The 27891-nt window shown below is 46.1% G+C and overlaps 1 protein-coding gene across 1 annotated transcript in view; it reads right to left on the bottom strand.

Moving 5' to 3' along the window:
- The window catches only part of PLPP4 (phospholipid phosphatase 4), a 126051-nt gene that overhangs the window by 53373 nt on the left and 44787 nt on the right, over positions 1 to 27891 (bottom strand). The window contains exons 2-5 of the mRNA XM_049645850.1: positions 26911 to 27019; positions 17603 to 17693; positions 12770 to 12833; positions 11058 to 11182 (exon numbers count right to left, since the gene is read on the bottom strand). Of these exons, the coding sequence (XP_049501807.1) occupies positions 11058 to 11182; positions 12770 to 12833; positions 17603 to 17693; positions 26911 to 27019 (389 nt within the window). The remainder of the gene's footprint in view (positions 1 to 11057; positions 11183 to 12769; positions 12834 to 17602; positions 17694 to 26910; positions 27020 to 27891) is intronic.

The following is a 27891-nucleotide window of genomic DNA, read 5'->3' as shown; positions in this document are numbered from 1 at the left end:
ACATTGGAATCTACTCTTGAAATCATTATTGCATTATATGCTAACTTGGATATAAACTTAAAAATAAATAAATACATACATACATACATAAATACATAAGTAAAATTTTTAACATGAAAAAAAATGCACTAAAACTCAGTAAGAACAGTAAGAATCTGTGGCATTTGAACCTGACCCATTCCTTCCTTCCTCAATCACAGCCTACTATGATGAAGCTCCATCCCAGGTGGATATAGCCCGAACACAGGGCCCCCTCCTCCTCTTCCTCTTCCTCTTCCTAGTCAAGGGCAATGGGACCCTCTTGGGAGAGGCAGGCTGTCAGCATTTCTTAACCCCCCAAGAGGACCAGAGGCTACTATGGTCCCCTCCCTCTATCACCCAAGTCCTGGGATATGGGCGTCATTGAGAGGGAACCTGCCACTGTCCCTGGCCCCAGCTGCAGAGACCTGTAATCGCCAAAACAACCTCGGGAAAAATAACACAAAGATGAAGAACTCAAACCGCCTGACTTCAATACCTACCAGAAAACTACAGCAATCAGTACAGTGAGGTTCTGGCATCAGGATAGGCACAGAGATTAATGACCAGTATACAAAGCGCAGAAATAGACCCACACTTACACAGTGTATTAGTTTTCACAAAGGTACCAAGGCTATTGGATGATAAATGGAAAGCCTTTTCAATAAATGGTGCTAGAAAAAATGAATATCAATACAGAAGAACCTGACCTTCAAACTCTACCTTGCACAGTGAACAAAAGTCAATTTGAGAAAAGCCTAGATATAAAACAAAAACCACAGCGTTTTTGAAAAAAACATACGAAGGTTATCTTCGCAACTGGAGGGTGAGAAAAGATTTTTTTTTAATGTTTATTTTTGTAGGAGAGAGAGCATGAGTGGGAGAAGAACAGAGAGAGAGGGAGACACAGAATCTGAAGCAGACTCCAGGCTCTGAGCTGTCAGCACAGAGTCTGATGTGGGGCTCGAACTCACAAACTGTGAGATCATGACCTGAGCTGCAGTGGGACGCTTAACCAACTGAGCCACCCAGGCGCCCCTCCCCCTTTTTGTTTTTGAGAAAAGATTTCTTAAACGGGACACAAAAAGCAATAATGATGAAAGAAAAAAAAAATGGCAAATTGGACTTAATCAAAATTAAAAACTATTGCTTACCAAAAGACACCGTTATGAATATAAAGTGGGAAGCCAGTGATGGATGAAAATATTCTCAAGACATTTCTTTCACAAAGGCTTGTGAAGAGAATAGGAGGAAGCTTCACCAACTAATCACAAACAGACCAAAAAAACCCAAAAACTTTTAGTGGCCGAAGGACTTTGTTCAGACCCTGCACCAAGGAAGACATGCGAAGAGCCAATAGGTAAATGCGAGTATACTTGGCATTGTTAGTCATCAGGGAGATGCAAATTACAAGTACAATGAGATACTACCGCACACGTGCCCACACGCTTCAACTGCAAGAGCCTGATGACACCCAAACGTTGGTGAAGATCAAGGAGCGCTTGTAATTTTCACGCGCCGCCCGTGGGAATGCGAACTGACACAAGTGTTGGGCAAAAATATTTGGCGGTTTCTTCCAATGTTAAATACATACCACGCTTTTACCCCCCAACGTCACTCACAGCTATTTAACCAAGATAAACGGCATTCTGGCACATCAATGCTCCCAGTGGCTTTTATTAACGACTGAAAACACTGGCAACGATCTGTTTAGCAAAGAGAGAACGGATAAATGATTTGGGGAATATCCATGACAATGGAATACAGAGAGGGAGGCAAACCATAAGAGACTCTTAAATATGAGGACCAACTGAGGGTTGACAGGGGGATGGGGGTGGGAAGGGGTGATGGGCACTGAGGAGGGCAGTTGTTGGGATGAGCACTGAGTGTTACCTGTAAGTGATGAGTCACCGGAATCTACTCCTGAAGCCAAGACTACACTGTATGGTAGCTAACGAGATAAAACTAAAGAATCTGAACAAAAACAAAAGCAAAAAGCCTGAATAGCGGCTCTCCTGAGGAACTGAAGACTGACTCGGGGACATAACCTTCTGGGGTTAAGGAGATACTCTATATTGTGACAGGAACACGGGTTACATAGTATGTGCATGTATCAGAACTGAATGACAACGATTTATGTGTTTTGATACAAATTTTACCTTAAAATACCAAAATAATTTTTTAAAAAGCACTGTCAGTACTGAATGGTGGTAGGAAATGGGCAGAGAAGCATAAGAAGCAAGAAGGGCAAGGTGTTGTACCTGGGCCACGGGTATTCAGTAGGTTCCTGGTTTGGGTTATATGTCTGAAACTTTTTATAATAAACAGTTGAAAAAGAAAGACGGAAAAAGGCGTTAGTCTCATGTATAACCTTTAACCTTACCCTGGTGTTGTCTTCACAGAAAGCAAATAGTGAGTTGAGTTTTTGAGGGAGAGTATTTTATATTAATTAAACAGTATCCATTTTATTTATTTTTTTAAGAAGTTTATTTATTTATCTTGAGGGAGAGAGAAAGAACAGGAAGGGGAGGGGCAGAGAGAGAGGAGAGAGCGAGAATCCCAAGCAGGCTCCGCACTGCCAGTACGGAGCCCGGTGTGTGGCTCGAAGTCATGAGCCATGAGATCATGACCTGAGCCAAAGTTGGACACTGAACCGACTGAGTCATCCAGGTGCCCCGAACTGTATCAATTTTAAATATATCCTATTTGAGGGGCGCCTGGGTGGCTCAGCTGGTTAAGCATCTGACTCAGTTTCAGCTCAGGTCACAATCTCACGGTTTTGTGGGTTCGAGCTTCTCATCGGGCTCTGCAATGACAGTGTGGAGCCTGCTTAGGATTCTCTCTCTCTCCCTCTCTCTTTGCACCTCCCCCGCTCATGCTCACTTGCTCTCTCTCTCTCTCTCTCTCCCCCAAAATAAATAAATAAACTTTATCAATCAATCAATCCTATTTGGTCAAACCGGGAACTTGGAGAGTGGATGAATTTAACACACGAGTGATCAACTTCTTCCACACATCTGCCTAATTACCCTAAACAGGGTTGCTCGGCCTGGACACAGTTGACATCTGGGGCAAGATAGCTCTGTGTTGCGGGGCTGTCCCGTGCCCTGCAGGCTGTTCACGGTAGCATCGGTGACCTCTATGTACTAGATGCCAGTAGTCCACCCCCCGATTTGTGACAACCGAAACTTCCTTCGAGACATTGCTAACTATCCCCCAGGAGGCAAAACTGTCCAGTTGAGAACTACCACCCCAAAACATGCATCCTCAAACAGGACAGCATCACCCGCCCCCCAACCAAGGGGAATGAAAACTGGTTCTTGGGGAGATGAAAAAGTCTTAGGTATTATAATTGCTTGTGGCCCTGCAAAGGGTCACAGTACACACACGCAGAGATAAAGAATATTGTTGGCATTAAAATTTCACAGTAGAAAGGAGCAATTATGGGGGGGTGATGTCTGAGACAAGGAGGAGGGGTGATTGTGAAAGATGAAGAGGTGCCCTCCTATGAAGAGGTCTAGGATTCTGCTTAAAGCAAGCATTCCCTCCCCACGTTTGGCAACCCGAGAGCAAGGCTTTCCAATGTGCAGGGGAGTCTTTGTTTGCTTGAGAAAGATGTGGCAAAATAACCACAGTTGCTTCCCAGAACCTCGCAAGTTGTCTTTGAAGCTTGAGATGGAGGATGATACAGATTTAGGAGAAAAGCTGTAAGGGGCTCTTGCCAAATCTGATGCCGTCCCTCTACACACTAGTGAGACTGGACGTTTTCCTCTAAGTTCTAGAAACCACACTAATTGAGCTGACCCCAGACAAATGACCACCAGTGTGCCCTGGCTGAACCAATGACCTCAGCAGCCGAAACTGCCATTTTATAGTATTTTTTTAAGTTCATTTATTCATCTTGAGAGAGAGAGCGAGAAAGAGAGCAAGCGGGGTGGGAGCAGAGAGAGGGAGACAGAGAATCCCAAGCAGACTCCACACTGTCAGCACAGAGCCAAATACGGGGCTTGAACCCACGAACCGTGAGATCGTGACCTGAGCCCAAATCAGGACTCAGACGCCTAACTGACTGAGCCACCCAATAGCATTTTTACCAGAAGAAGGTAGTACGTTTCAAGTTGCTCATCTAAAACCCCCGGACAGCAATTTCAATTAACTCAATGATGCGAAAGGACCAAACCTTACAATTTCCTGTTTTCATTTTCCTGTTTCTTTACACAAAAGCTTGCCTAACATTTAACAACCAGCTGGTTTATAATACTGAATATTCATGTTGGACAGGGTCACACCTGGCCAGTTAGCATACATGGGATCTTGTGACCAGTTCTCAATCTGTAGTTAAAACGCATTTAGATTTGTTCAGTGAAAGCAAACTCCCAGACATTCAGCCTTACAAAGACCCTTCAACAGGTGCATGCCACACTCAAGGACTTGTCAGCAGACGAACACTGAGGCTGAGCAAGAACCTTCGAACACGGGATACCTCTGCAGCTCAGGTACTGGAGCATTAGAGTGGTTGTTTCTGATTTTAAAATCATAGCAGAAGGATAGAACAACAGTGCAACGGCTAATTTCATGTGTCATCATGGATAGGCCAGGGGGCCCAGCTGTTCTGTCAACCTCAGTCTAGATGTTACTCTCAAGATATTTTTAGATGTGATGACCATTTACCATCTTTAAGTCAAGGAGCTCACCCTCCCCAATGTGGCTGGGCCTCGCCCAATCCGTTGAAGGCTTTAAGAGCAAAGACTGAAGTTTCCCAAATAAAATCCTACCTCAAGACTGAAACATGGAAATCCTGCTTGACTTTCCAGGCTGCTGGCTTGCTCTGCCCTTTTTAAACTCAAGACTGCAACGTCACCGGATACCTGAGCTTCTAACCTGCGGGCTGGCCCTACAAATTTCAGGCTTGCCAGACCCACATCCATGCAAACCAGTTCGTTAAAATAACTGCTCCCTCTACACACACACACACACACACACACACACACACACACACACTGCTGGTTCTGTTTCTCTGGAGAACCATGACTAATGAAAACAGGAACATAGATTCTACCTTAAATGGAGCTAGTCCATTTAAGTCCACACCGTATGCCAATGAAAAAGCAGGTGGCAGAAAGAATACCTCTCAGAGCCAGGAAAGACAAGTCTACGATCTGCAGAGGGCGGTGCTGACGAGAAGCCGCTTACCCACCAACAAGAGCCTGCAAAGCTCTGAACTGGAGGCCCCAGGTACTACAGGAGGCAGGGGGAAGGCACGGGATGGAAACAGGGAACAGGTGGAAAGACCTAATTAAGAGCAGTTAAGTCTCCACCCCAACCTACAAACCAGAAAGGAAACATCACATCCCTGACTCTTGAAGAAGATAGAAAGTTCAACTATCTGAGGCTCTGCACTTAGGAAAAGCAGGCAAGTAGAGAACAGGGCCAAACAACCAGGCTGAGAACCAGGGGGCTAAGGGGATGTCTGCAAGGTCACTGTAAGAACCCAAGCCCCTCAGCCTGGCACCCAGAACGCCAGGCTCAGGTACACCCGGCGAGAGCCAGAGGCGCCTCCCTGGGAAATGGAAGAGCTCAAAGTAAAGGCCAGAAGGCAGCACTCAGAATCAACCAGTGAAAACCCAGCTCGCTCCCCAGTCATCCTTCAGTGAAGATTAATTAACGAGGTCTGCCCAGTTAGCTTAGTGTTTCCACCTTAAATAAGAATCCCAGTAAGGTACATCATGTGAAACTTCAGATGGCCAGACACGGAGAAAGGATTCTAAGAGCTTCTAGACAGGGAAAGAAAAACAAAACCAAGGAAGGGAAGACTACAAGGCTTGTCTCAAACGCACTGTAAACCAGAATCCTGTGCAGAAGTGATTTTCTACCTAGAATTCCGCACCCAGCTAAAGAGTCGGATAAAGGCACTTCTGGTATAAATATCTCAAAACGTTCAGCTCCAATGTCTTCTGCTGGGAGATGATAGGAACAGGTGCTTTTCCTCCCAGAGTTCTCCCTGTCCCCGGCTTGGAATTTCCAGCTCCCCAATTCCACAGCACCGTGGCAATGCACCTGGTATTTGTTCTTTCCCTAAAGAAGACACCACCACGTCTGACCATCCTGTACCCTCCCCAGGAGCTAACCCAGTACCTACAAAACAGTCAGTGCTCAAGAAGAATCTGTTAGATCACCATCAGCCAAATACACCTTTTGAATCTTGTCTGTCATGTAAAGAACTGTATCCCATGAGCACCGATTATCCTATAAATGCCCCCTTTAAAAAATGTAATAGTTGTTTAAAAACTGAAACATCTGTGTGCACAGTTACAGTGCCCTGGTCTTGCTTTAGTAATTTTTTTTAAATTTAAGTTTCTTAGAGCAGTTTTAGGTTCACAGCAAAATGAAGAAGGTACACAGAGACTTCTCACAGGACCCCCACCCCCACACACGCACAGGCCCCCTCACTATCAACATCCCCCGTCATCTGTTCCAACTGATGGACCTACACGGACAAATCACCCGAAGTCCACAGTTCACATTAGGGGTCACTCTTGCTGTTGTGCGTTCTATGAGTTTTGACAAATGCACAATGATACATATCCACTATTCAAGTATCATAGAGAGTAGGTTTCACTGCCCCCAAACTCCTCTATTCTCTCCCTATTTATCCCCGCTCAACCCCAGCCCTCATGGTAATGCTTTTTCATACTACTTGTTTGGAGAATAAGCAACAGGTTTTCAGTTTTCTGGGCCATGTCTCCCTTGCAACTGTACAACTCTGCCATTAGAATGTGAACACCTCCATAGACAATATATAAACAAATGGGCATCCCTGCGTTCCAATAAAACTTTATTTACAAAAACAAGCAGGCACTGGATTTGGCCCACGGGCTGTTGTTTGCTGACAGCCTGACAACCATGTCACTTGATAGATTCTCACCATTTTTACAAGAACGAAGTTTCTTAATAGCTTCACGTGGCATTAATAATTTACTTCTATTTTCTGTCTGAAACCTAACCCTGAAACAATACCCGGTCAGAAGCAGAGACTGCAGTGAAAGACAATTCCCTTTTCAGAATATCACTGCTTTGAAGCTCCCTTGCCTTTCTCTGCTTTAAATCCCAAATTTCTGGTAACTCTGGAGGGAACACTTGCTCTTTGAAACTGTGATCTCTGTTTTGCCCAGAAGGGTGGCCCGGGCTGCCTTACAGAGTGAGTCCCATACGAAGGCTGCCGTGGGACATGCTGTTTGCCAGCCGAGCACTTCAGCGGAGCGCTGACTTGTTTATGGTAAATTGGGAACAAGATCTTTTATTTCCAAAAGAAACTGTTTGCTCTTATGTTCGAAGAAAACCAACTCTCCTGCGGGATGATATGTGGACATCGACCACCTTCTAGTCAACTGATTATAAACAGAGCAGAAGCAAAGCCATGGTTACCTAGCCTGGAAAATTCATCTCGGGAGATCCCATGCTCCAGAACGCCTGTGTCTACTCACTCCAGTGCAACCTACAAAGTTGATTTTACTGAAGGGAGAAGGAGCGTGTGTGCCACAACTGGGGTCCACTAACGTCACCCCACTGAGGCCCAGCACCTCCTCTGAAAGCCAAGAGTCATGCCAACCACGAGGCTTCCTGTTAGCCACAGTAAGAAATCCAAAGAACAGCACTGATGATTTTTCTAAGTGGATGTGGCAGTTCCCTGTAAGGCAATCACTGACCTGTCACAACAAAGAAAGAGAGCAGATAAAAATACTATCATCAACGCCTAGACACGGGGTAGGATTCTGTGTCTGCCAAGTAGTAAAAACCTGTAACTTTTTAAGTAGTGTCTTAAGCAAAAGATAGTAACAGCCTCTGTCAAAAAGCTGGTCTCCCACAGATGCGACATCAGCCATGCATTTGACAGGGCACCTGGCGGACAGCTCTGTCAGCAAATGCATCTGATAGGGAAGGTGTGCTTCTAAAATGAGCACTTTGGTGGGGCCTGGCCCCCACTCTCGAGGACCAGCGGTCTTCTGGGTTGATTTCTTCACACCCAGAGCTATTTCCTTCCCAAGGTCAAATGCAACACGGGATACTAAATTGTGCCGCTGTCCTTGGTCAACCATCGGAAAGCCAGGGTTCAGCCAGGGTTCAGGTTTTCCCACAGGGGTTCACTTCTTTCTGCTTTTAGCATTGGAAGCCCCTTAAAGCTCAGTCTTTGGGAGGACAGAACATGCCCTAAAACAATAGAGAACTCGAGTGACACTACAGGGACAGAGATGGAGAGCAGACAGGGGTCAAGCCCAGGTGCATGCTGTTCCAGGGCCCTGTACACAGTGGCTGGCATCAGAATGCCAGATGACGAGCAGACGGTAACCGTGCGGTGGGGCATTCCTCCACTGGCACCACAAGTCCTCCAAAACAGACGCTCACTTAAAATGAGACTTTCAGAGGGAGCACCTGGGAGGCTTAGTCAGTTAAGTGCCTGACTTCCGCTCAGGTCATGATCTCACGGTTCGTGAGTTCAAGCCCCACGTTGGGCTCTGTGCTAACAGCTTGGAGCCTGGAGCCTGCTTCACATTCTGTGTCTCTCTCTCTCTCAAATAAACATAAAAAAAAAAAATGAGACTTCAGAAGGACAAATAAACTCAGAGCGGGAAGTGATTACAAATGGATGTTTTGCCCTAAGTAGCCTCAGAGAAGCTCGGGCCCTCCACCTTCATGCACCGCAGGGCCCTCACTATGGGCATTCTAGAGAAGCACACTCAGTAAGCGTTTTCTCTCAATCTCCCCAAGACTCTAGAGCCAAACCCCTTCCATTAACTGGTAAGTGTTCAGTCTCAGCCTCTGTATTCTTTCCCCAGGGCTGCCCTTACTGATGACCACCAGCCTGATGGCTAACGACAACAGCAATGTGTTCTCTCATGTTCTGGAGCCCAAAAGGCTAGAATCCAGGTGTGGCAGGGTCATGCTCCCCATGAAGCCTCCAGGAGAGGATCCTCCCTTGCCTTCTCCAGCATTTGGTGGCTCCAGGTGGCTCCCTGTGTCACTCTGATCTCTGCCCCCAACTTTACGTGGCCTTCTCACCTGTGTCTCTGTGTCTCAAATATTCCTCTGTCTTTCTCTAATGGGAACATTTGTCATTGGACTTAGGGCCACCCTAAATGCAGGATGAGCCCATCTCCAGATCCTTAATTACCTCTGCTAAGACTATTTTCCAAATAAGGTCATGTTCACAGGTTCTGTGGGCTAAGACTTGGACATATCTTCTGGGGGAACATTATTCAACCCACTGTAGTCTCCAACAAACCAGACAAGAGTACGAGTTATTTATTTAAATGAACGTGGAGGGCATCTGAGTGGCTCAGTCGGTGAAGCATCTGACTTCGGCTCAGGTCATGATCTCGTGGTTCCTGAGTTCATGTTCCCCACTGGATGAGCTCAAGCCCACTTTTGGTGAGCCCCTCTTCTCTCTCTCTCTCTCTCTCTCTCTCTCTCCCCCTCTCCCTCTCCCTCTCCCTCTCCCTCTCCCTCTCTCTGACTCTCTGTCCCTCACTCATTTACGCCAAATACATAAATAAATACAAACATACATACATACATACATAAATCTTCATTGTATTTAAACACTGAAAGCCCTGAGACACTATGGAGTCAGAGGCTGGCATGAAGGTCAACAAAGGGTTCTTGAACAAGTTACTGAGCCTGTCTGAGCTTCACTGTCCTTATGCGTAAAATGGGGATAACCCGACCTGGGGTGGGGGGGCCACTATACAGGTTAACATCAACTCACTTAGAGTGTCTGGAACCCCAATATCTTGTTGACAGGGCTCTCGCCTATAAGGGCTCTGAGCAAAATGTCCACAAGCACCTCAGGATAGTTACTCCTTGATCCAGCCACTATCAGGGAGAAGTACTCAGTCTGAAGTACTTAGAGAAAACAGGAAAGATTAAGGTAACGGACCTGCCAAAGGCAAGTAACATCAGACCTGTAAGGAATCGAGGACTTCGGGTCACAAGAGTGGCCTCTCTCAAGTGGTCGCCGGTGGCCACAGTGCTTTTCCAATGATCCCAGGATCACCAACCTAAATATACAGCATGCCACTGCCTCTGGACTCCCCGGGACACGAGCTGTGTCTTATTTACCTCTGTGTCCCCCACACCTGGCACAGTGCCTGGCACTTAGTCATTCCGTAAACATTGCCGGAATGAGCCCGCGTATTCTGGAACCTCAGCTCTGGCTACAAACAATAATACGGATGAGTACCGTTGATTTAACGCACGTACTGAGTACTTCACGTATACGTTGAGTGGATTCAATAAGATAACGCACCTACACATTTTGTCATGGTGGCTGCTCCAGAAATGACAGCGATCATCATTACTTATTTTAACTCTCGCTCCAACCAATCATGGAAGCATTATCATCCCCATTTTACACAGCGGGAACTGAGGCAGGGGAGGGTCAGTCACAGAGCTAATACCTGACTGAACCAGGGTTTGTCACACTTCAAAGACCTATGTGCTCTGCACTACACCGCCCTGCACCTGATTCCTATTACTTAGTGTTGGCTTTAAGGCTGGTCCCAGCTTGCATATCTATAACCAGACTATATATTGGTGTGTGTGTGTGTGTGTGTGTGTGTGTGTGTGTTTACGTGTTTGTATATGTGTATGTATGGGCTATAGATTGGTACACACACAATACCGTCACTGAAAGAATGAACTAGATAAGAACACAGAGCTGAAAAGCTTAAGGTCCCAGAGAACGTGATAAATTCCCTTTACACTGTCAGGCTCCTGAATCGCACTGCCAAAGGGTAAAGTGTCACATGTCACACTCTGCTGAGCTCATAAAAGCAACACATACATTGTCTTGTAAACTCTAGAGCCTCGTCCACAGGCTTATTACTTGCTGGCAAATTCTTGTTTCTAAGCCTACAAGGAAGAAGAATGAACTGTGCTCAACATTCGTGTCCCGGCACTTTCCTCTCGACTGAAAATCTCAAGGCAAGTGGTCAGGAAACACGACCCGGAATTAAAGAGGGTCCCAGCCACCGTGAACTTACAGGAGGAATGGATGCTGGGGAAGCTTTTGCGGCCCTCGGACACCAGGTCGGGGTCACCCGTGCAGTGCATTTCCGAGTTCATCACTCCATCTGGAAAGCAGCGGTAAAAGAAATCGGGGCGAGGTCTACAAAAGACACCATGGACATTTTCAATATAAAATGCTGCCGTCACAAATGAGCCCCAAGCTGACCCCCACCACTCCCTGCTGCCCCCAGCTCCTCCTGTCACTGACAACAGAGCTCCCCATGGACCACGGGGGTCTTGGGAGAAGCTCAGGCTTCAGGGTCAGAAAGCTCTGAGTTGGAACTCCCGCTTGGCCACTTACTAGTTTTCTGACCTTGGGCAGGCTGTGTAGCCTCTCCCAGCCTCAGTTTCCACATCTGTAAAAGGGGGAGATCAATACCCACCCAGAGGTGAGGTCGTGAGGTTCAGAGGAGATGACTAGATAGGAGGCCCTAAGCACAGTGCCAGAGAAATAGAAGGTGGTTCCTGCCTCCATCCACAGCTCCCATTCAGAGGCTGCTCTCAGGACCCCAGACTCCAGGTTTCTCACATCCCTACATCTTGAATTTGGATGGCCAATTGCCCCTCATTGAATAGCAGGCTTCACCTAACCTCACTGAGAGGGAGGACCCTACAACTCAGCTCCATGATGCACAGCTCATGGCCATCCAGGCTGGCCTCTCTGGCCCACATCAAGGGAGGCAGACCTCACAGGAAGTGGGCGGAAGCTGGCCCCCTGAGGTCAAGCCACCTGTCGCAGACACAGCCAGCATTGACTGAGCCCTTCCTGGGGACCACGCACAGTGCTGGGCACTGCATGAGCATCATAACGTGTGATTCTTATGCCATCCCCGGGACTTCCTTCATCTTACAGTTGCAAAAATGAAGGTTGAGAAAGGTAATGCTCCTGCCCAAGGTCACATACAACCAGTAAGTGGCAAAAGCAAGCAATTGGATTCTTGCACCAACACACTTCACCCCATGTTTTTTTGTCTCCCTCAGGTGAGGAGTTTTACACAGATGGGTGATAGCCGATCATTTCCCATTAATTCAACTAATATTTGCTGAAGGCCAGCCATGGGCAAGGCTCTGCTAGTTCTATAAACGCTAGGGCCCTTTTCTGCACATATTGGGTCACTCTGACTTCCTGATCTTCCCAGCTCTCGGATCTAGGCCCAATAATAGTCTATCAATATCTACAACCTATCAATAATCAGAATCAATAATCTATCAGAGCTGCTGGCGTACTCTCTCTCCCCTTATCGGCTCATGTTCTCCAAATGTAGTTATTCACCTACTAAACCAGAACCTTAGAGCAGACAAGGCCTGGGAACCAGCATTTTATCGGGGCCTCACAGCAACTCTAAACAGAAAGTTGGAAGAATACCACAGCCCCAGGTGATGCATGGCCCAATCTGTATCTACCTTCTGCCCTCTTGCTACCTGGCCAGCACCCTCCACCAGGTAGATAATCAGTAAATGCTGAGGTTCTGAGAGGGGAGCTAACCTGTCCAAGGCCAACAGCTAGTCAAGGCTGAAGTCAGGCCTCAAATTCAGGTCTTTCGACCATTCACCTCTATGGAGACTAGCTCACTGCTGGAGCAGTCAATAGAGAGGCAAGATAAATGGAGAAGAGGAATCGCTTCCCATGTGCCAATCCACAGATGACCTTGAGAGTCTAAGCCATTTGTTTCTTTTTGCAACTTACCTTCCCACTATCAACTTAATAGTGTTTGTGCAGACTCCATTCAAAGCAAGAGCCAAGGATACTGCTACAAAACAAAACCAACAGACAGAAAAATAATGAGCTGATTCCCAATCACAATCATCATCTTCATCATCATCAACATCATCATCAACATCACCGTTCCATGATAATACTATTCGATTTACGACCATACAAATATGAACCAATACTTTAAAAAAACAGAGGTAAGTCTGCATGGCTAGAGTAAAATATAATTAAGACAAGACTCCGGAGAGTGACTCATAAAATGCCAAGCCCCTATGACATGAAATTTATCTCTCCTCCCTGACTTTTTAATATTTTTAATATTGGAAAGGAACACATCCATTATGTTCTGGCCTGATAGGAACAGATTTAATACTACAGCATATAGAATTCCTTTTAGTGGTAGCAAGAAACTAACATTTTTCTTTCTTTCTGGCAATCTTCTCAAACATAATTCTAATCACAGCATCTGCTGGTATCCGTCTTCGGAGTAGGACATTCCCACTTGGTGATTATCTCTTTGTTGACTCTTCACCTGCTGACAGCTGTCCATTCGTTATCAAACAAATCACTTTCTGAGAAGGTAAACAGTCCCAACACCTCACTGGGTTTTGAGAAGGTTGGCCAGGTGGTACTTTTTTGCCATCTAAGGCAGTAGGAACTTCTGGAATACATTATTTAAAAAATATACAGCATGGAAACTTTCTCTAAGTGGCTTGGAAGGATTTTGCTGGCTGAAGTACAGATCATCCAAAGGGAGAGAGCTTTCCCTGCAAGGACCTCCCAGGTCTCTCCCATATTTATCAAGACCTCACAAAAGGCAAGTCAACATAATGGAAGGTCAAATACCGTGCATAAGCGATAAAAACCTATTGACGCCCCCATTCCATTGTTTTGTTGAATAATAAAACATATAAGCTACCGTTTCCCTTTGGCAAATATTAACTCTTCAACAGTAGCTGAGATTTATGGAAGAAAATAGCAGTGGCGGGACATTTCCAGGAAGGGACTGCCTGGACCAGCTCATGGTCCTCAAGGGAGACAAATGTGTTCTACAAGCAGAAAGTACTATGGGATGGCTGACACAGTCACTGAGGGCACCGGCCACGGAGATTGATACAAAACCTATCTGCTTTTAACAAGTCATGGGAAGCAGAGAGAATGGGAGGGACCGGTTCAAATGAATACTTTTGTCAAAGGGAAACAAATTACCTAAGAGCGAGACATGCAACAACTGGCCATATCTGAGTGTGGCAGCAAAGGACGGATGGGCCACCAGTGTGAAGAGCGAGCAAGAGTGACAGCCCCGCACTGCCATTAACACACCAAGCAGGCAACTGGGATGTATAAATCAGAACCGGGCATGGGGGAATTCAGAGAGATCCCGCTGATTACATCCTGTACACACAGACCCTTCCTTCTGAAATGCTGGCTTCCCTCCTCTCTTGCCACCTCAGAACACTGCTGAGAGGTCTCCTTTGCAGAGAGGAGGGAAAATGCCCTGAGCTATCTTCACTGATGTATTCTCCCCAGAGCTATAACAATTCACAGGCTGTGGGATCACCCTGCAGGACTGGGATCTTTTCCTGCTAGAGCTGGTTTGGCAGACTCACTGCTGGGTTTTCCCAGCTGGGTCAGACTCCTTCTTATTCGGGTCCTAGCGTGGCCTCAGCACCGAGGAGGTCTCCGGAAACAAGCATTGCTAGCTGATCTCCCAACGCCCTTAGGGAATCTCATAGACCGCTACATGGATCCACAACACCATACATGTCCCCAGCCTCAGCACCGGCTGGGTTTATTGTAACACAGGGCAGTTCTTTGAAAAGTTTCAAGTAGCTGAACTAGAAAATGTGTAGATGCGATGTAACCACCAACAGCTGGCAACTTCACTCTCTGATCTAAAAGCCTGAAGGAGACAGAAGACAATCGGGCTCCTAACTGGTGCTATTTAGGGTGAAAGTCATCTCAGCATTCTGGAAGTAAACTGAACTGATTATTTTTGTCTGAATAGTACAACCCCTGGGGGACCAATATGGGGGCCTCTCACTGATACCAGAGGGTAGGCTGCGCCCAGATCAGATGCATGAAAGGCTGGCTGAGCAGGAAATGAATGGCCCCAATCAGGGATGTTTGTTGACTAACAATAACCCAGTGGGTCTGTTTCATAAGGGCTGTGTTTACAACATCCCACAGCACAGTGGGTTTGAGAGAATTACGCAAACAAAACCAAAGACAAACCAGACTATGTCCGATAAAGAAATTCAAAGTGAAGTATCCAGTGAGTTAGCCTCCGAGAGGCCTGTTTTGAGAACAATACTGCTTATATGCATCCCAAAGGATTAGAGGGCTTTTGCTGTTGCTTTGCTTGTTGGGAATTCAGCACTGTGGTATTTCCATAACAGGGGTCTCTGTTATACCAATCGGCTGTTCTGCAGCCAAACCCCTAAAAGCCGGATGCTGCATGGGGGCAACCCTCACCCATCTTGTTCCACGGCACACGCACAAAGGTGGCCACTGTGGACATGCAGATAAAGGAAGGACTCGGGATTCAGGTCTGCTAAAGAAGGGACCTGAACACTAAACCACTCTCACTGAGAAAGTCCTGAACTCCAGACAACACTGGACACACTACACGTGATTTTCTGTCCTTGGTTTTTAAAGATTACTCTTCCAGCCCCCTACTTCCAAGGCTTCCTAAAAGAAGTTATTTAAAAAAAAAAACAAAAAAAAAAACACCTGTGTACAACAGGAGGCTCTTTATCATTTTTACAGGGCAAGCTCTCATTTATTTAGGCAAACAGAACATCCAATAACTCCACCTTCTGTGTTAACATATAGGAGGCAGGATATGGTGTGCAATTTCTAAATGTCACTCTAAGGGAGATTTAGCAGAAAATGAAAAGGTCTAGAGAAGTCACTTACTGCCATAACAACACACAACTCCAAAAGCTGGCAGTAAATTATAACCATAACCATGAGAGACAGGTCTTACCCACAGTCATATTACCTTGGGACTCGGTTCCAGGGGAACAACTAGAATAAAAAGTAAGGCAAAGCATTGCCAGGTCAACTGAGACGACTCCCAGTAGGACGTTTCAGGGACCATGGGAATATTTATCCAAACGCTGCCCTGGCTGCTCCACCCCCATGTGGAGGGCACTATGCCCTCCTTGGAAAAACTGACCTTTCTGCCACATCAGCTGAGGGGACTGAGATCATGTGACTGCCAAATCCCCAAACCACAGATAAGCAGCCGGGTAAACACTTGACCGGAGATAGGGCACCTATAGGCTGGCCAGGGACTCATGACTTTTGTGCCCGGGTAAGAAAAATGGGCTGAGCCAGAGGGTCTGCCCAGGAAGTCTGGTCCATTAGATGCAGAGGTACTTGGAGGTAGGCATTGGAGGTGACAGTCCTATGGGTGTGGGGCGGGAGCGCCTACCGCTGCAAGCTCGAACACCATAGAAACCAAAAGTATGGGGCAGCAGAAATGATGGGCCCACTGGAGGATTAGGCAGGACACTTGAGAAGTAGAGAGAAGGCACATTACAGAGAGAAGCATGTCTCTATCCCCGCCCCGATGGCCCGGCTCCCTATTCTAGTTCCCATACTGTTCCTCTGTCCCTTTTCACCCTATTCGTGGCTATCTGTGAGATTGCTGATATAACCCTGTAACTAAACCCCTAATTTATATGAGCTACTTGGAGAGAGATTCTGTTCTGTTCAATTAGAGCCTAACCAAAGCCTGGTTATGTAAGAAATGTTCCCTGTCCTGTGTCAGAGCACAAAGCCCCTTAACTGTTCTGCCTAGCCAAGATTTTGCCCTTACACTCATTCTTGTACCAAGAAAAGAGAAGACCATGTTTTGCTACCTTTTCATTTCCTCAAAGCCTAATAATTTACAAACATACCCTCAGAGGGGCAATATCTCATTTTTCCAGATATATTATCTAACTGAATAATAAAGTCCATACAACACATCAAAAACACAGTTTATGTAAGAGTTTGGATAGCTTTTATGAGGTGTCAAAAAATAAACATAATTCAGTTTTCCTAAGGATCAGAAAGCTGAAAACCTGGCTATTGGCAAGTTTATTTGGGTTACTCAGCAAGCCAATTACCTTTGCTTTCTCTTAATATTGTCATTTACTCAGTCCTTTAACTAATATGCAGATCATAAAAATGGATTTAATCTTAAAAATGTCAAACTTGCGTCACATGCAGATACAGCTTAGCTTGGGGAGAATTTGTTACAACGGTCTTATAAAAGATGGCAAAGACTACGACACTCTCTATACAATAAAAATTGCTTAATTTTAGAAATGTCCCCAAAAAGATGAGTTATAGAGTTTATTTCCGAATTCTGTTATATTTTACATCTGCTTTTGCCCATTTGTGCCTCCAGCCAATGGTGACAGGTCAAGAAATCTGTGCCTGATTTCTGAATTGCCTGTAATTTATTAGTCACAAATGTGGGATTTGGCAGTCAATAGTGACAGTTTCAGATCATCTTTGCCTTACCACTAAGAGCTGCTCTGCTCCTGTGCCTGAGTAGCACAGATCTGGGATGTACAGACGGACATTCACATTCAGCACAATGGACAGCAGCCAGGCTGCCACTGAAGGTAAGGTGTTTTTTACCATCTGCGAATTGGCTCTTCTTAGGGCTAAAAGTTTACCTTCTCTTGTTTCTCCCAAGTTTAATTTGACCAAGAGAAAAATCAGCTGGGTCCAACAGAGATTTTTTAAATCCACTGATCTAATTAAGTTCAGCCCCATCCCCTAGAGCAAGAACTGTGAATACTCTACCTAAGAAGGCTTCCTTAATTTCAGTCTTGTCTGTTCGCCGGATAATTTTCACCACACAAATAACAGCCAGGGGTGTGAGGAAAGAAATTGCCTGGAAAAAATAGCAAATAATCCCTTATGAGGACAGCAGTTTGCTATCAGAGGGCTGATTGATAATTAGTTCAAGTTAGTTTCATTTAGACTCACTAGTTGAATGATGTTACTGAACTCCTGACCTCAAAGAAGGAGGATTTATATCTATACTTAGAGACTCTGACGACTTAAAAAAAAAATTGGAGGTCTGATTGTGGGTTATAATTGATTTGCAATTGCTGGGAGCCACCTTTAAAGTGGTGGCTTTTTAGTTTGGTTTTTTTTTTTAATTTTTTTAAAAATGTTTACTTCTGAGAGAGAGAGGGAGGGAGACACAGAGTGTGAGCAGGGGAGGGGCAGAGAGGGAGACACAGAATCCGAAGCAGACTCCAGGCTCTGAGCTGTGAGCACGGAGCCCAACGTGGGGCTCGAACCCACGAGCTGAGAGATCGTGACCTGAACCGAAGTTGGACACCCAACTGACTGAGCCACCCAGGCGCCCCAGAGTGGTGGCTTTTTAAACAGGAAAGAATAGCCTATAATGATGACTCATCTTTGCCAGAGGACCCCCTCACATCCTCCACTGCAGAAAGAACCCTTGGCCTCCCATCCCCATCTCTCTGGCAACACACTGGACTTGCTTAGAGTCAATCAATTCATTTTCTTTGGTGTTCTTTTACTGAATTTCATTTCCTCCACAAAGCAGAGTTTAATACTTTTGCTTACCGTCTCCCTTCCTTTCTTCCATCTCCTCCCCTCCCTTGGCCCAAAGCACACAGAAAAGTACAATAAGTGTTTAATGAATCAAGCTGGTGGGATTCAGATGCAAGCAACATTGATTACAGAGCACTCTATGAGGCAGGAACTATGTTTGGGTAGCATCAGGCACCGGTGTCTCTTAAATCCTCATGATGACTCTGTGACTATCTTTGCCAGGCTTGGGGACTAAATGATGTGCCCAAGGACATACAGCTGGTGAGTAGCAAGGCCAGGCTTTGGAGACCAGGTTTTCTGCCTGCCATATCTAGCCTTTATTCAGCATTCTACAATTAGTTGTTTTCAACATTCCAACAACCAGGAGAACAGTATTGAAGTTACTTCCTTACTGATTATAACATCTCAGGAAAACAATATCAGAAGGGACTAATTATCTCACAAATTCACAACTGACCTAATACACAGTGGTAGGAAGGGTGGGGTTTGGTGACTATTGACCGATAGTGGTCACACCTTTGGAAATCTCCACCTGTAATGTAATGCCACTTTTTGGAAAGGGACTTTCTAATGGGGATAGGCTTGGCTAGAAGACACTTTTCTTTTATAAAAACAATTCACCCAAATGAACACAGTCTTTCAAAACGACCGGAGATGCTCTAGACACTTGCTACAACTAGATTGCAAGAGCTCAGCACATCCTGGGGTCTCCTCTCTGGGAACCGTCTTCAGAGGCAGCTCACGAGACATGAGAAAACCCCTCCCCTTGCTGGCTGGTTTCTTTCCCATTACAATGGCAGTAACCAGCTGGATGAGCCTCCTTATCAGCTGTGGCCCTGAATGACTTAGCTGTTTAAACACCAAATCAGCAAGTCCTATCACCATGGAAGGTATTCAGAAGAATGTGGCACCAGTCTAAGGGCAGCTGTATAAGAGGAGATTCAGAACTAGAGCAGAGAAGCAGAAGATTTCCCCAAGGGCGACTGGAAAAGGCAATGCTCACTTGGGCATTAATACCTCCAGCGACATCTGTGAAAGTTCCCAGGGGTGCCTGGGTGGCTCTCACACTTGAATAACAGTGGGGTTCATTACAAAGCTCAAGTAGCCTTACAAGACCCATCTGGGGAATCTACATTTTGTACCAGGTGTCTCAAATGATACTGATGCTGGTGAGTCAGAGGTTTGACTCGCGCATTTAGTGTTTCAAGAGTGATGATGGAAGCCCCTGCTTACTTAAGTCCAAAGTTACAGTCAAGGTCCAAGAAGTCCTTAGCTCCCTGTTTCCTCTCACGTCAGACACGCAGACGAGGCCCCACACTCCCCAATAGGAAAAGCAGCTCACTCAACAGTGAATGGCGCACAGTGACCCCACTGGTACTCAAACCTTAAGTACCAGAATAGCGCAGGACTGGAGACAACATTACAAGGCAATCCCGGATGGAATACTCTAAGGTAAGACTGACATAAAACCCCAGAAAAGATACGAGTTGGCAAGACCTTGCCTACCTCAGAGGCTGCCTACAGGAGATCCTGAGCTGGAGTGTACCAACCAAGAGGAGACAGGGACACCACAGGGGAGACCGGTAGCTCCGGGCCCATGAGCAGGAGCCGGAGAAGGCATCAGGACCACCCGGTGGCTCCAGGCTTGCAGCCTGATGGCCAAGGGGATCTCCCTGAGCACCGCTTCCTGTCTCAGCTCCCCTATTTCCAACAGCGCCCCCCCCAACTCTGATGGCCCAACCAGAGCCATCACTTAATTTCACCCCTTCTACAACTTTCCTACGTAGATGCATATTGGTCTGTTTTCTAGAACCACCAAGAAACTACTTCCTAGGCCTATGCTAGTCACCCAGGAGGGCGAGGGCTCCCCAGCTCATGAGCTTCACATGAGGGAATGCATCAGAGGAAGAACCACAGCACCCATCACCCAGGCGGCCACAGAAATGTCTGTGCCTGAGGGTGTAGCCATCTTTCTTTCCTCCCCTCATCCTAATGACACTTGGGCTCCGATCCCACTTCTTCTTCCTGGAAACATATCTGCCATATCCTTGGACAGCACAGTCTTCAAGTCAGCATAGCCGGAGACATATTTACATGTGTCATCTCTCCCCCTTTTTACCAAGATTTTCCAACTAAAAGGTAGATTTAAGAGATTAAGCCCCAGAAGCCAACCCATTAGGAAAACAACTTCCTTCTGGGCGGAAGCACCCCCGAACTGAGTAAGAGGAGTGGAAACAAGAATGGGTACCCCCCTTTCACCCAACAAACCAGACTGAATGAAATCCAGGGCGCACCCCTTCCACCGCTCCTGCAAAAGCCTTTAAAGGCGGCTGCTCCACTGCCTGAGCCCTTGGAGACAAAGACACACAGACAGGAAGTGGGGGTGACCATTTCTACTTCCAAACAGATGTGGACATGTAGGACAAAGGCAGGCAAAATTTCCCCTGCTATTGTTTTCCCTTAGGTTAACTTTTCCAAGCTTTGAATGTTTTTTAAATCCTGGGAATGAGCCCAGTGGAAAGACAGTGAACGCTGAGTGCTTATTAAGAGGGACCGGAGAGAGACCAGAATGATGAATTCCAGCCAACCACTACTGCAGGACGCGGAAAACAGACTGAACCCTTCTCCATGCTTGAGTTTCCCTCACTAGTTACGAGAACAGGGCTGCCCCGCGTACGGACGTAAGTGTGATAAACAGCACTAACGTGCTCTGAAAACTTAATTAGGACCATGGTATGTTCTGGGCATTTCATGCAAATTAACATATTAATACACGTTTACTTTATGGATAGGAAACTAAGGCACAGAGAGGTTAAGCAACCTGCTGAAAGGCACACAGCTACTGAGTGGTAAAGTGGAGATTTATACCCAGACTGTTTTTATATCAAGCTCTGGGATTTTAGCCATGGTGTTATAGCAGTTCTCACCTTAGAAGTAAGAAGCATTAATAAAACATGGTAAATGCCTTTTCTCTGGAATTGGAGGGGGAAGTAAGGGGGCTCACATCCAGGAACATGGGTAAGTCACAGAAATGTTAGGGACAGCTGTCATGGATTCAGCACCTACTATGTGTGCCGGGCTTTCCTCACATTTGTCTAATCTTCTAACTACTCTCCTGGGGGAAACATCCTCCTTGCACAGCTAACAAAACCGAGAAAGAAATGAATTCTCAAAGGCACGCACCCGGTGGGCCTAGAAACCCCAACCTGCACTTCCATATGCTGCCTGGGCTGGAGTCTTGAATCGCAGCGATCACCTTGGTCCAAATGCCTCATCTTACAGGTGAGGAAACTGAGGCTGAGATCATTCTTGCATTAAAGAATGGCTTTGTAAGCTACTAATTAACTGTAGTGCACAGAACCCAAATATCAAGATAATATATCTCATCAGGCAGGGTCCAGTTTGTGATAATATATCAGTCATCAGGCAGGGTCCAGTTTGTGGCTGGTTTTGCCTGGTGCTATTATACAGGCTGAGAAACACAATGTGCAGAACAGACTCCGATTAAGGAGAGCTGGGTTCAAGCTCCAGCTCTGACGCTTACCAGCTCTGTGGCCATGATCAAGTCACTCAACCTCTTCACCTTTGGATCTCAGTTTTCTCATCTCTAAGATGGGTGCAACAATACCATCCATAATAAATATTGCTACTGGGATTTAAATTCACCAGCAGTTATTGAATGCTTCTTCTGTACCACACACTAAACAAAGCACTGGAAGTCTATCACCCCACTTGATGCTCTCAACACTGTAGGAGGGGGAGAAGAGTGTTATCAAAGGCCCTTTAAACAAGTAAGGAAACTGAGGCACTGAGAGGGTAGGTGATTCTTCCAAGTCACATAGCTAGAAAGGGGATCTGAGGCAATCCAGTCTGGAATGTACAGAGAAGCCCGACCCAGAGAATCCAGCAGTTAGCATCCAGCATCCACTGGATGCTACGATGTCATTATTTCCCCAGGGAAAAGTGTTAACAAATGACCCAAACCAGTAAAGGAGCACCAGGATCCCGTGACCACACTACTGGGAACAAAGCAGTTTGAAGCTCCCGTCCCCTATGCCCTGAGTCTGAGCAGTGCCGGGAGGAAGTCAGGAACAGGGAAGAGCCTAATTCATCCAGGCAACCTGCCACTGCCTACACGACCAGCGACCAGAGTCTCCACCAGGGACCGGCCTTGTGCGTCCACCAACGAAACCAACACAGGAAGTACTGTCGGTTCCCGGCCACTGCTGCTCCAGAAGGTGGGTCACCTGCGGCACTGATACAAGACACGGTACTTCCAGGATGCTTCTGGAAAATGACAAAGCAGGGCCAGTGTGTCTGACGTGGGAGGGGCACAAGTATACCGAGAACTTTTAACAACGAAAGGGCTCAAACTCTGATGTCAGGATGTTAACCAGAGAAGAGCTTGTCACCGGAGTTCATTCATATCAGACAAACAACAGGCCCAGAGTGCCTTAATTTCTGGCACTTGACAGATGTGCTGAAAAGTGCTTATAGAGACAACCCAGGACATGCAGTGCAGACACCTGGAAAGGGCCTTGCTGTGGGTAAGAAATTACAGCCCATCACGGAGAAAAGAGCTGTCTACGACTTTTGCAAAGAGTCTAAAAATTAAACTGTCTATCATGAGCCAGCTTTGTCTCTTTTCCTTCCCTCCTCCCCGCAAAATTAACTTTCTGTCTTCCCTAGAAGCATTCTATACTAGAATAGGAAACACTGTTATCGAATCAACACGGTATCAGTAATATTTTATAGAAGTAAATCTTCTGGACTCATTGTGCCCAGGGCAGAAAGAACAAGGGCAAAGGACAGGTGTTGGGTAGGGTTTGTTTGTTTGTTTGTTTGTTTAAGCCAAGTAAAGCAACTGGGGAACACCAATCATCCCATCAACTCACTACCTGAGCTTACCTATCAAGAGCTTTCCTGGGTCCATCCAAGTCATGTTCATGTCTGTGTCCCTGGGCCCTGTTCACTGGGCCCACATGGCCCCTGCTTGCTTGTGTCTGTGCCTTGACACACCAGCTCTTGTGCGTGCGATCGGCTTCTCACCACCTTTCCACATCACCTGAGCCCCGAAGGAGACATCACAGTTGAATGGGTCCATGAGGGTCTAGCCTCTGGCAGCTGGCATTCAAATCGGGGTCTAGCAACTGGTGGTTGTATAACCTTGGACAAGTTGCTGAATCTCATTGCAGTTGCCATTTTCTCCATTGAAATGATAGGATTCCAAAAGTGATGACCTCAACAGATTGTGACAGGGATTATCTCAGATGCCAGTGTAAAGTGGTGAGCACAACTCCTGTATTCCAGAGATGTTACTTGTTGTTGTTACTGCCATGATGATGATGATGGTGATGGTGATGATGGCGATGAGGAAGCTCCCTGCAAGTTTACCCAAGCCTCTAGCCCTTTCTAGATTCTATTTTTCTTTAGAGTACCATCTCCATCAGAAGCCTGTAGGACCCCCATATGCAGGATATACCCCCCCAGATCTGATTTGACTTCCCATCACCTGAAGCTCCTATGGCTTTTCTTACCCACAGCAGGCTGGAAATGTTCCTTGAATCTACAAAGACACAACTACTAAGACAGAAACAAAGAGTACACTAAAAAACAAAAAACAACACAAACTAAGTCTTCCTACAGCAAAAAGCAGGTTTTCAAAGATGCTATGATAAACCCCACACACTCAGGAGGGAACCATGACGTCTTCTGAATAAGGAAGCAGCTTTCCATAAAGACAGCTAAAAGTTTGGGAACTTCCCAGAAATGTTAATTCAAGACTCAGTATATGTGAAAAGAATTCTCAGCCTGTCTCTCTGGTCAACAGGAGCCCAGAGTCATCAAGGGATACAAACTCTCAGAATCAAACAATCCAACCACACCCAACTTCCATGTAGAAGTTCCATCATCACCTTAGCTGAAAGTGCCAAAGACAGAGAAAATGAGAGGGGCTTCCTGGTGACGTTATCACCATTGACTCTGTACTTAACTCAATCCCCTACCATTTTAATACTGTTTTTGTGACCTCTGACCAAGTGGCTCCTCTAAAACATACATGCGTGTGCACACACGTACACACACACACACACCGCTCCAGAGGTGTGAACAATGGATTTCCCAATCAAAAGACATGTGGTTTATTACAAGCTGTCTTTAAATAACACTTTGGTTAGGAAGTTAAAAAGTTTGCCTTTAGATTAAAACACTCCAACCAAGGGGCACCTGGGTGGCTCAGTTGGGTAAGTGTCTGACCGACTCTTGATTTCAGTTCAGGTCATGACCTCACGATTCATGAGATCGAGCCCCAACAGTCTCCATGCTGGGCATGAACCCTGCTTGAGATTCTCTCTCTCTCTCTCTCTCTCTCTCTCTCTCTCTCTCTCTCTCTCCCCCTCCTCCACTCACACACATGCACATGCACTCTCTCTCAAAAACAAAACAAAACAAAAAACCCATTCCAACCATAAGTAAAACAGACCCCAAGATTTTTTTTATGTATTAAACAATAAAACTTGAGCCTTCTAAAGAAACCAACTTTGTTTTAAAAAACATTGAAAATATATATTTTATTACAGTCTTCCATAAACACCTGAAGGTTTTAATGGATCAAAGCAAACAGATGATATTTTATATTAAACTCTTAATAAAATCCAGGAGAAAAAAAAATCTGATTTATGTGGTGACAAAATATTTTTCCTCTTTGTGTTACGTGTATTATAAATGTATCTGCTGCTTTCCTCGTGTTATTATGGAGCCTGCATTAAATCTTGTGACCAAATGAATGAAATACATCAACTACCACTAACAAAACAAAAGGTTGAACTTATCTCCTTAGGAGATTCGAGGGTAGGAATCAGGATCTGAGGCTGAATACACTTCTATTCTCTGAGACTCACAGCACTGAATAACTCCTTTACTGCCTCCTATCCACCTCTGCCAACATGCAAATGTACCCCCTCCTATGTGTGTCTGCAGCCAGGGTATTTGTGGCATTTGTATCTAGACTTCAAAACAATCCATTGTTCACAAATCTAGGACACAGCCACAAATTTCTCACAATATCCCATACGAGCATTCATCTCCAAATTGTGTCTTACGGCACGTAAAATGTGAAATCTTTGAAGAGTGGGGATAAGTGATAAGAGCTTCTCCCTTTCAAAACCATGGCATAAACTAGCCAGACACACACTAGTTCCTTTATTTCTAGGGTTTATGGAAGATTTGAGTTAGAGCAGAAATGGAAAAAGTCTAATTTTAATACTCAAGTGTTAGGTAAAGCCTGAACCCTTCAATTCCCCCCCCCCCTGAAATTTATAAAAATCCAGTTTAGTTTCTGGTGGAAAAGCAATTATTAAAAGGCAAATAAAATAAGATTTCAAAGCTCTTGTAATGTGCTGGGCATTTCGGGATGTTTGCAGACAAAGATCTTTCTAATCATCACGAATTAACAAGATTTCTTTCATCAAATCAGAGGGATTTCTTTCAAGATGCAAAAATATTCTTCATGTGCTCTATGAAATCTTTAGAACAACCACGTAAGTTTCCAGAGGCACAAAGACACAATGGCTGGTCAACAGGAATAGCCTTCAAGCTAGAAGACTAGCTCAACCAAAAATTACATTACTGTTCCGTGACAAGGAGGAGCTTAAATATTTCCTCTGCTACAGAAAGGCCTGATGGCAATTCCCCAGGAGGCCGTTAGCATCAGCAAGGAGTCTTGGACACTCAGCTCCCAACCTACATGGCAGCCTCAGGGATGAGCCTGGGCTCAGAGCAGGCTGCTTCGATCTCAATCCTGGCTCTACTACTCACTTGCTGTGTGGATTTGGGCAAGTTCCCTCCTTTCTCTAGAATGTGATTCTGCATCTGCAAATGTGAACAAGACTGACATCTTTCTCACTGTAATGTTGGGTGGGATTAAATGAGATAATCCTTTCTTAAACTCTCAGCACAGTGCCCGGCACATAGGAAGTGAAATGTAAATGGCTTCAATAGCCACGGGGCAGGGTGAAGAGGTAAAAATAATCCTGCTATATCCACCAGCTATTTGGATGCTGGCCCATTTATTCTAGAAGTAGAAAGGCACAAAACACTATCTGGGGATTGAGTCATACGAGGTATCGCATCAGTAGTCAATGGACCTGCTAGAACCAGACGAGTGGTTGACAGAGCTATCTATATAGGGCCTGAGTTTGGCAAAACAGGTTTATTCCAGAAGGAGATGGAGCAGGAAAATCCGTTTCTGGTCTTATTTTACTGTAAGTATATGGAAACAACTCGGCACAGCTCACGTAAGCCAGTCCCTCCTCTTTCCACGGTGTCAGGCAATTACTGGTTCCATAGGGCCAAGCAGTGCCCGTCATGATCTGGAATGGAGTTTTAATGCCATGGGCTGCTCACCTCCTCTTTCTCTGAGACTGCTCACTGTCTTCAGCAGGGGTTGGCAAAGCAGAAATGGAAACCCATTTGGTTCATACTTGGGAGACTGGTCAAATCAGCCATGAAATCGCGGTACTTACGAACATGAGGCGGGTAGGTATGTTGTCTGATTGCACCAAAGGATTTTTGTAGAGCCAGATCTCTTCTGGCTGGATGACTCTCTGGAATGGGTCCAAAAACTCTGTGAAACTGAAACAAAACAAAGAAAGATGTGTGAGCGCTCTCGTCTGTTGCCTGTATTTCCCGAGAAGGCCACTCCTTCACGCCCTCGGTGGAGAATCCAGCCTCTGGGGAAGGAGAAGGGGATGACAGGGTAAAATGGATCGAAAGAATTACCGAGACATGGTAGACACTGTACAACTTTCTGCCACCGAGGACCAATTCTGGGCATAAAAGAATAGTTGTAAAGACCCTAGGAAGTTGGGGCTCCAAAGTGAACTGAAAACCGAAGGGCAGAATGGGGGCTCGGAGTGGGGCGAGGCCAGGCCAGCAGCCGGCTCTGGGGAGGAAGTAGGCTGGAGAAGGAACAAAGGTTGAAGAGCCACCGGGGCAGCACCAGGGGGAAAACGTCGGGTTCTTCCCTCCCCTCCCTTACCCCGGACAGCGTGCTGACACCTCGCCACCAGTAGGGGGCAGAGTGAGCAAGAAAAGCTTCTGAGAGAAGACAGAAGGTTGGGCAGGAGGAAAGCAGAGAGAAAGGAAGGCAGGGAGGGAAAGCGGGGGGCAGTGAGGTGCATCCTGGGGCTGCTGCGAGGAAACCAGACCCCTCCTCACCTTGTCAGTCTCCCAAACCCTCCCACACCCTGGGAGCCCACAACACCCAGGCGGACGGAACCCAGTCATCACCAAGAGAAAGACGGGGAGCAAGGGGGCTGAGTCCGCGGGGATATGGTTTGCTTTGTCAGCTCGCGGCCATCAGGCCACCTCCGGACCCTCCGGACCCGGTCCTGTACCTGGTGAACTCAGTTCAGGATGGGGGTCCGACAGAGCCAGGCTGAGGCTGACTGTCTTTTCTGACCTAGTCTCAGAGTCTTGTGGTCTTATCTGGTTGCACAAGAGTG

The sequence above is a fragment of the Panthera uncia genome, chromosome D2, assembly GCF_023721935.1.
Source record: "Panthera uncia isolate 11264 chromosome D2, Puncia_PCG_1.0, whole genome shotgun sequence".
Classification (NCBI taxonomy): domain Eukaryota; kingdom Metazoa; phylum Chordata; class Mammalia; order Carnivora; family Felidae; genus Panthera; species Panthera uncia.
Note: the sequence above shows the minus strand (reverse complement) of the source record. Positions and strands in the feature narration are given on the sequence as shown.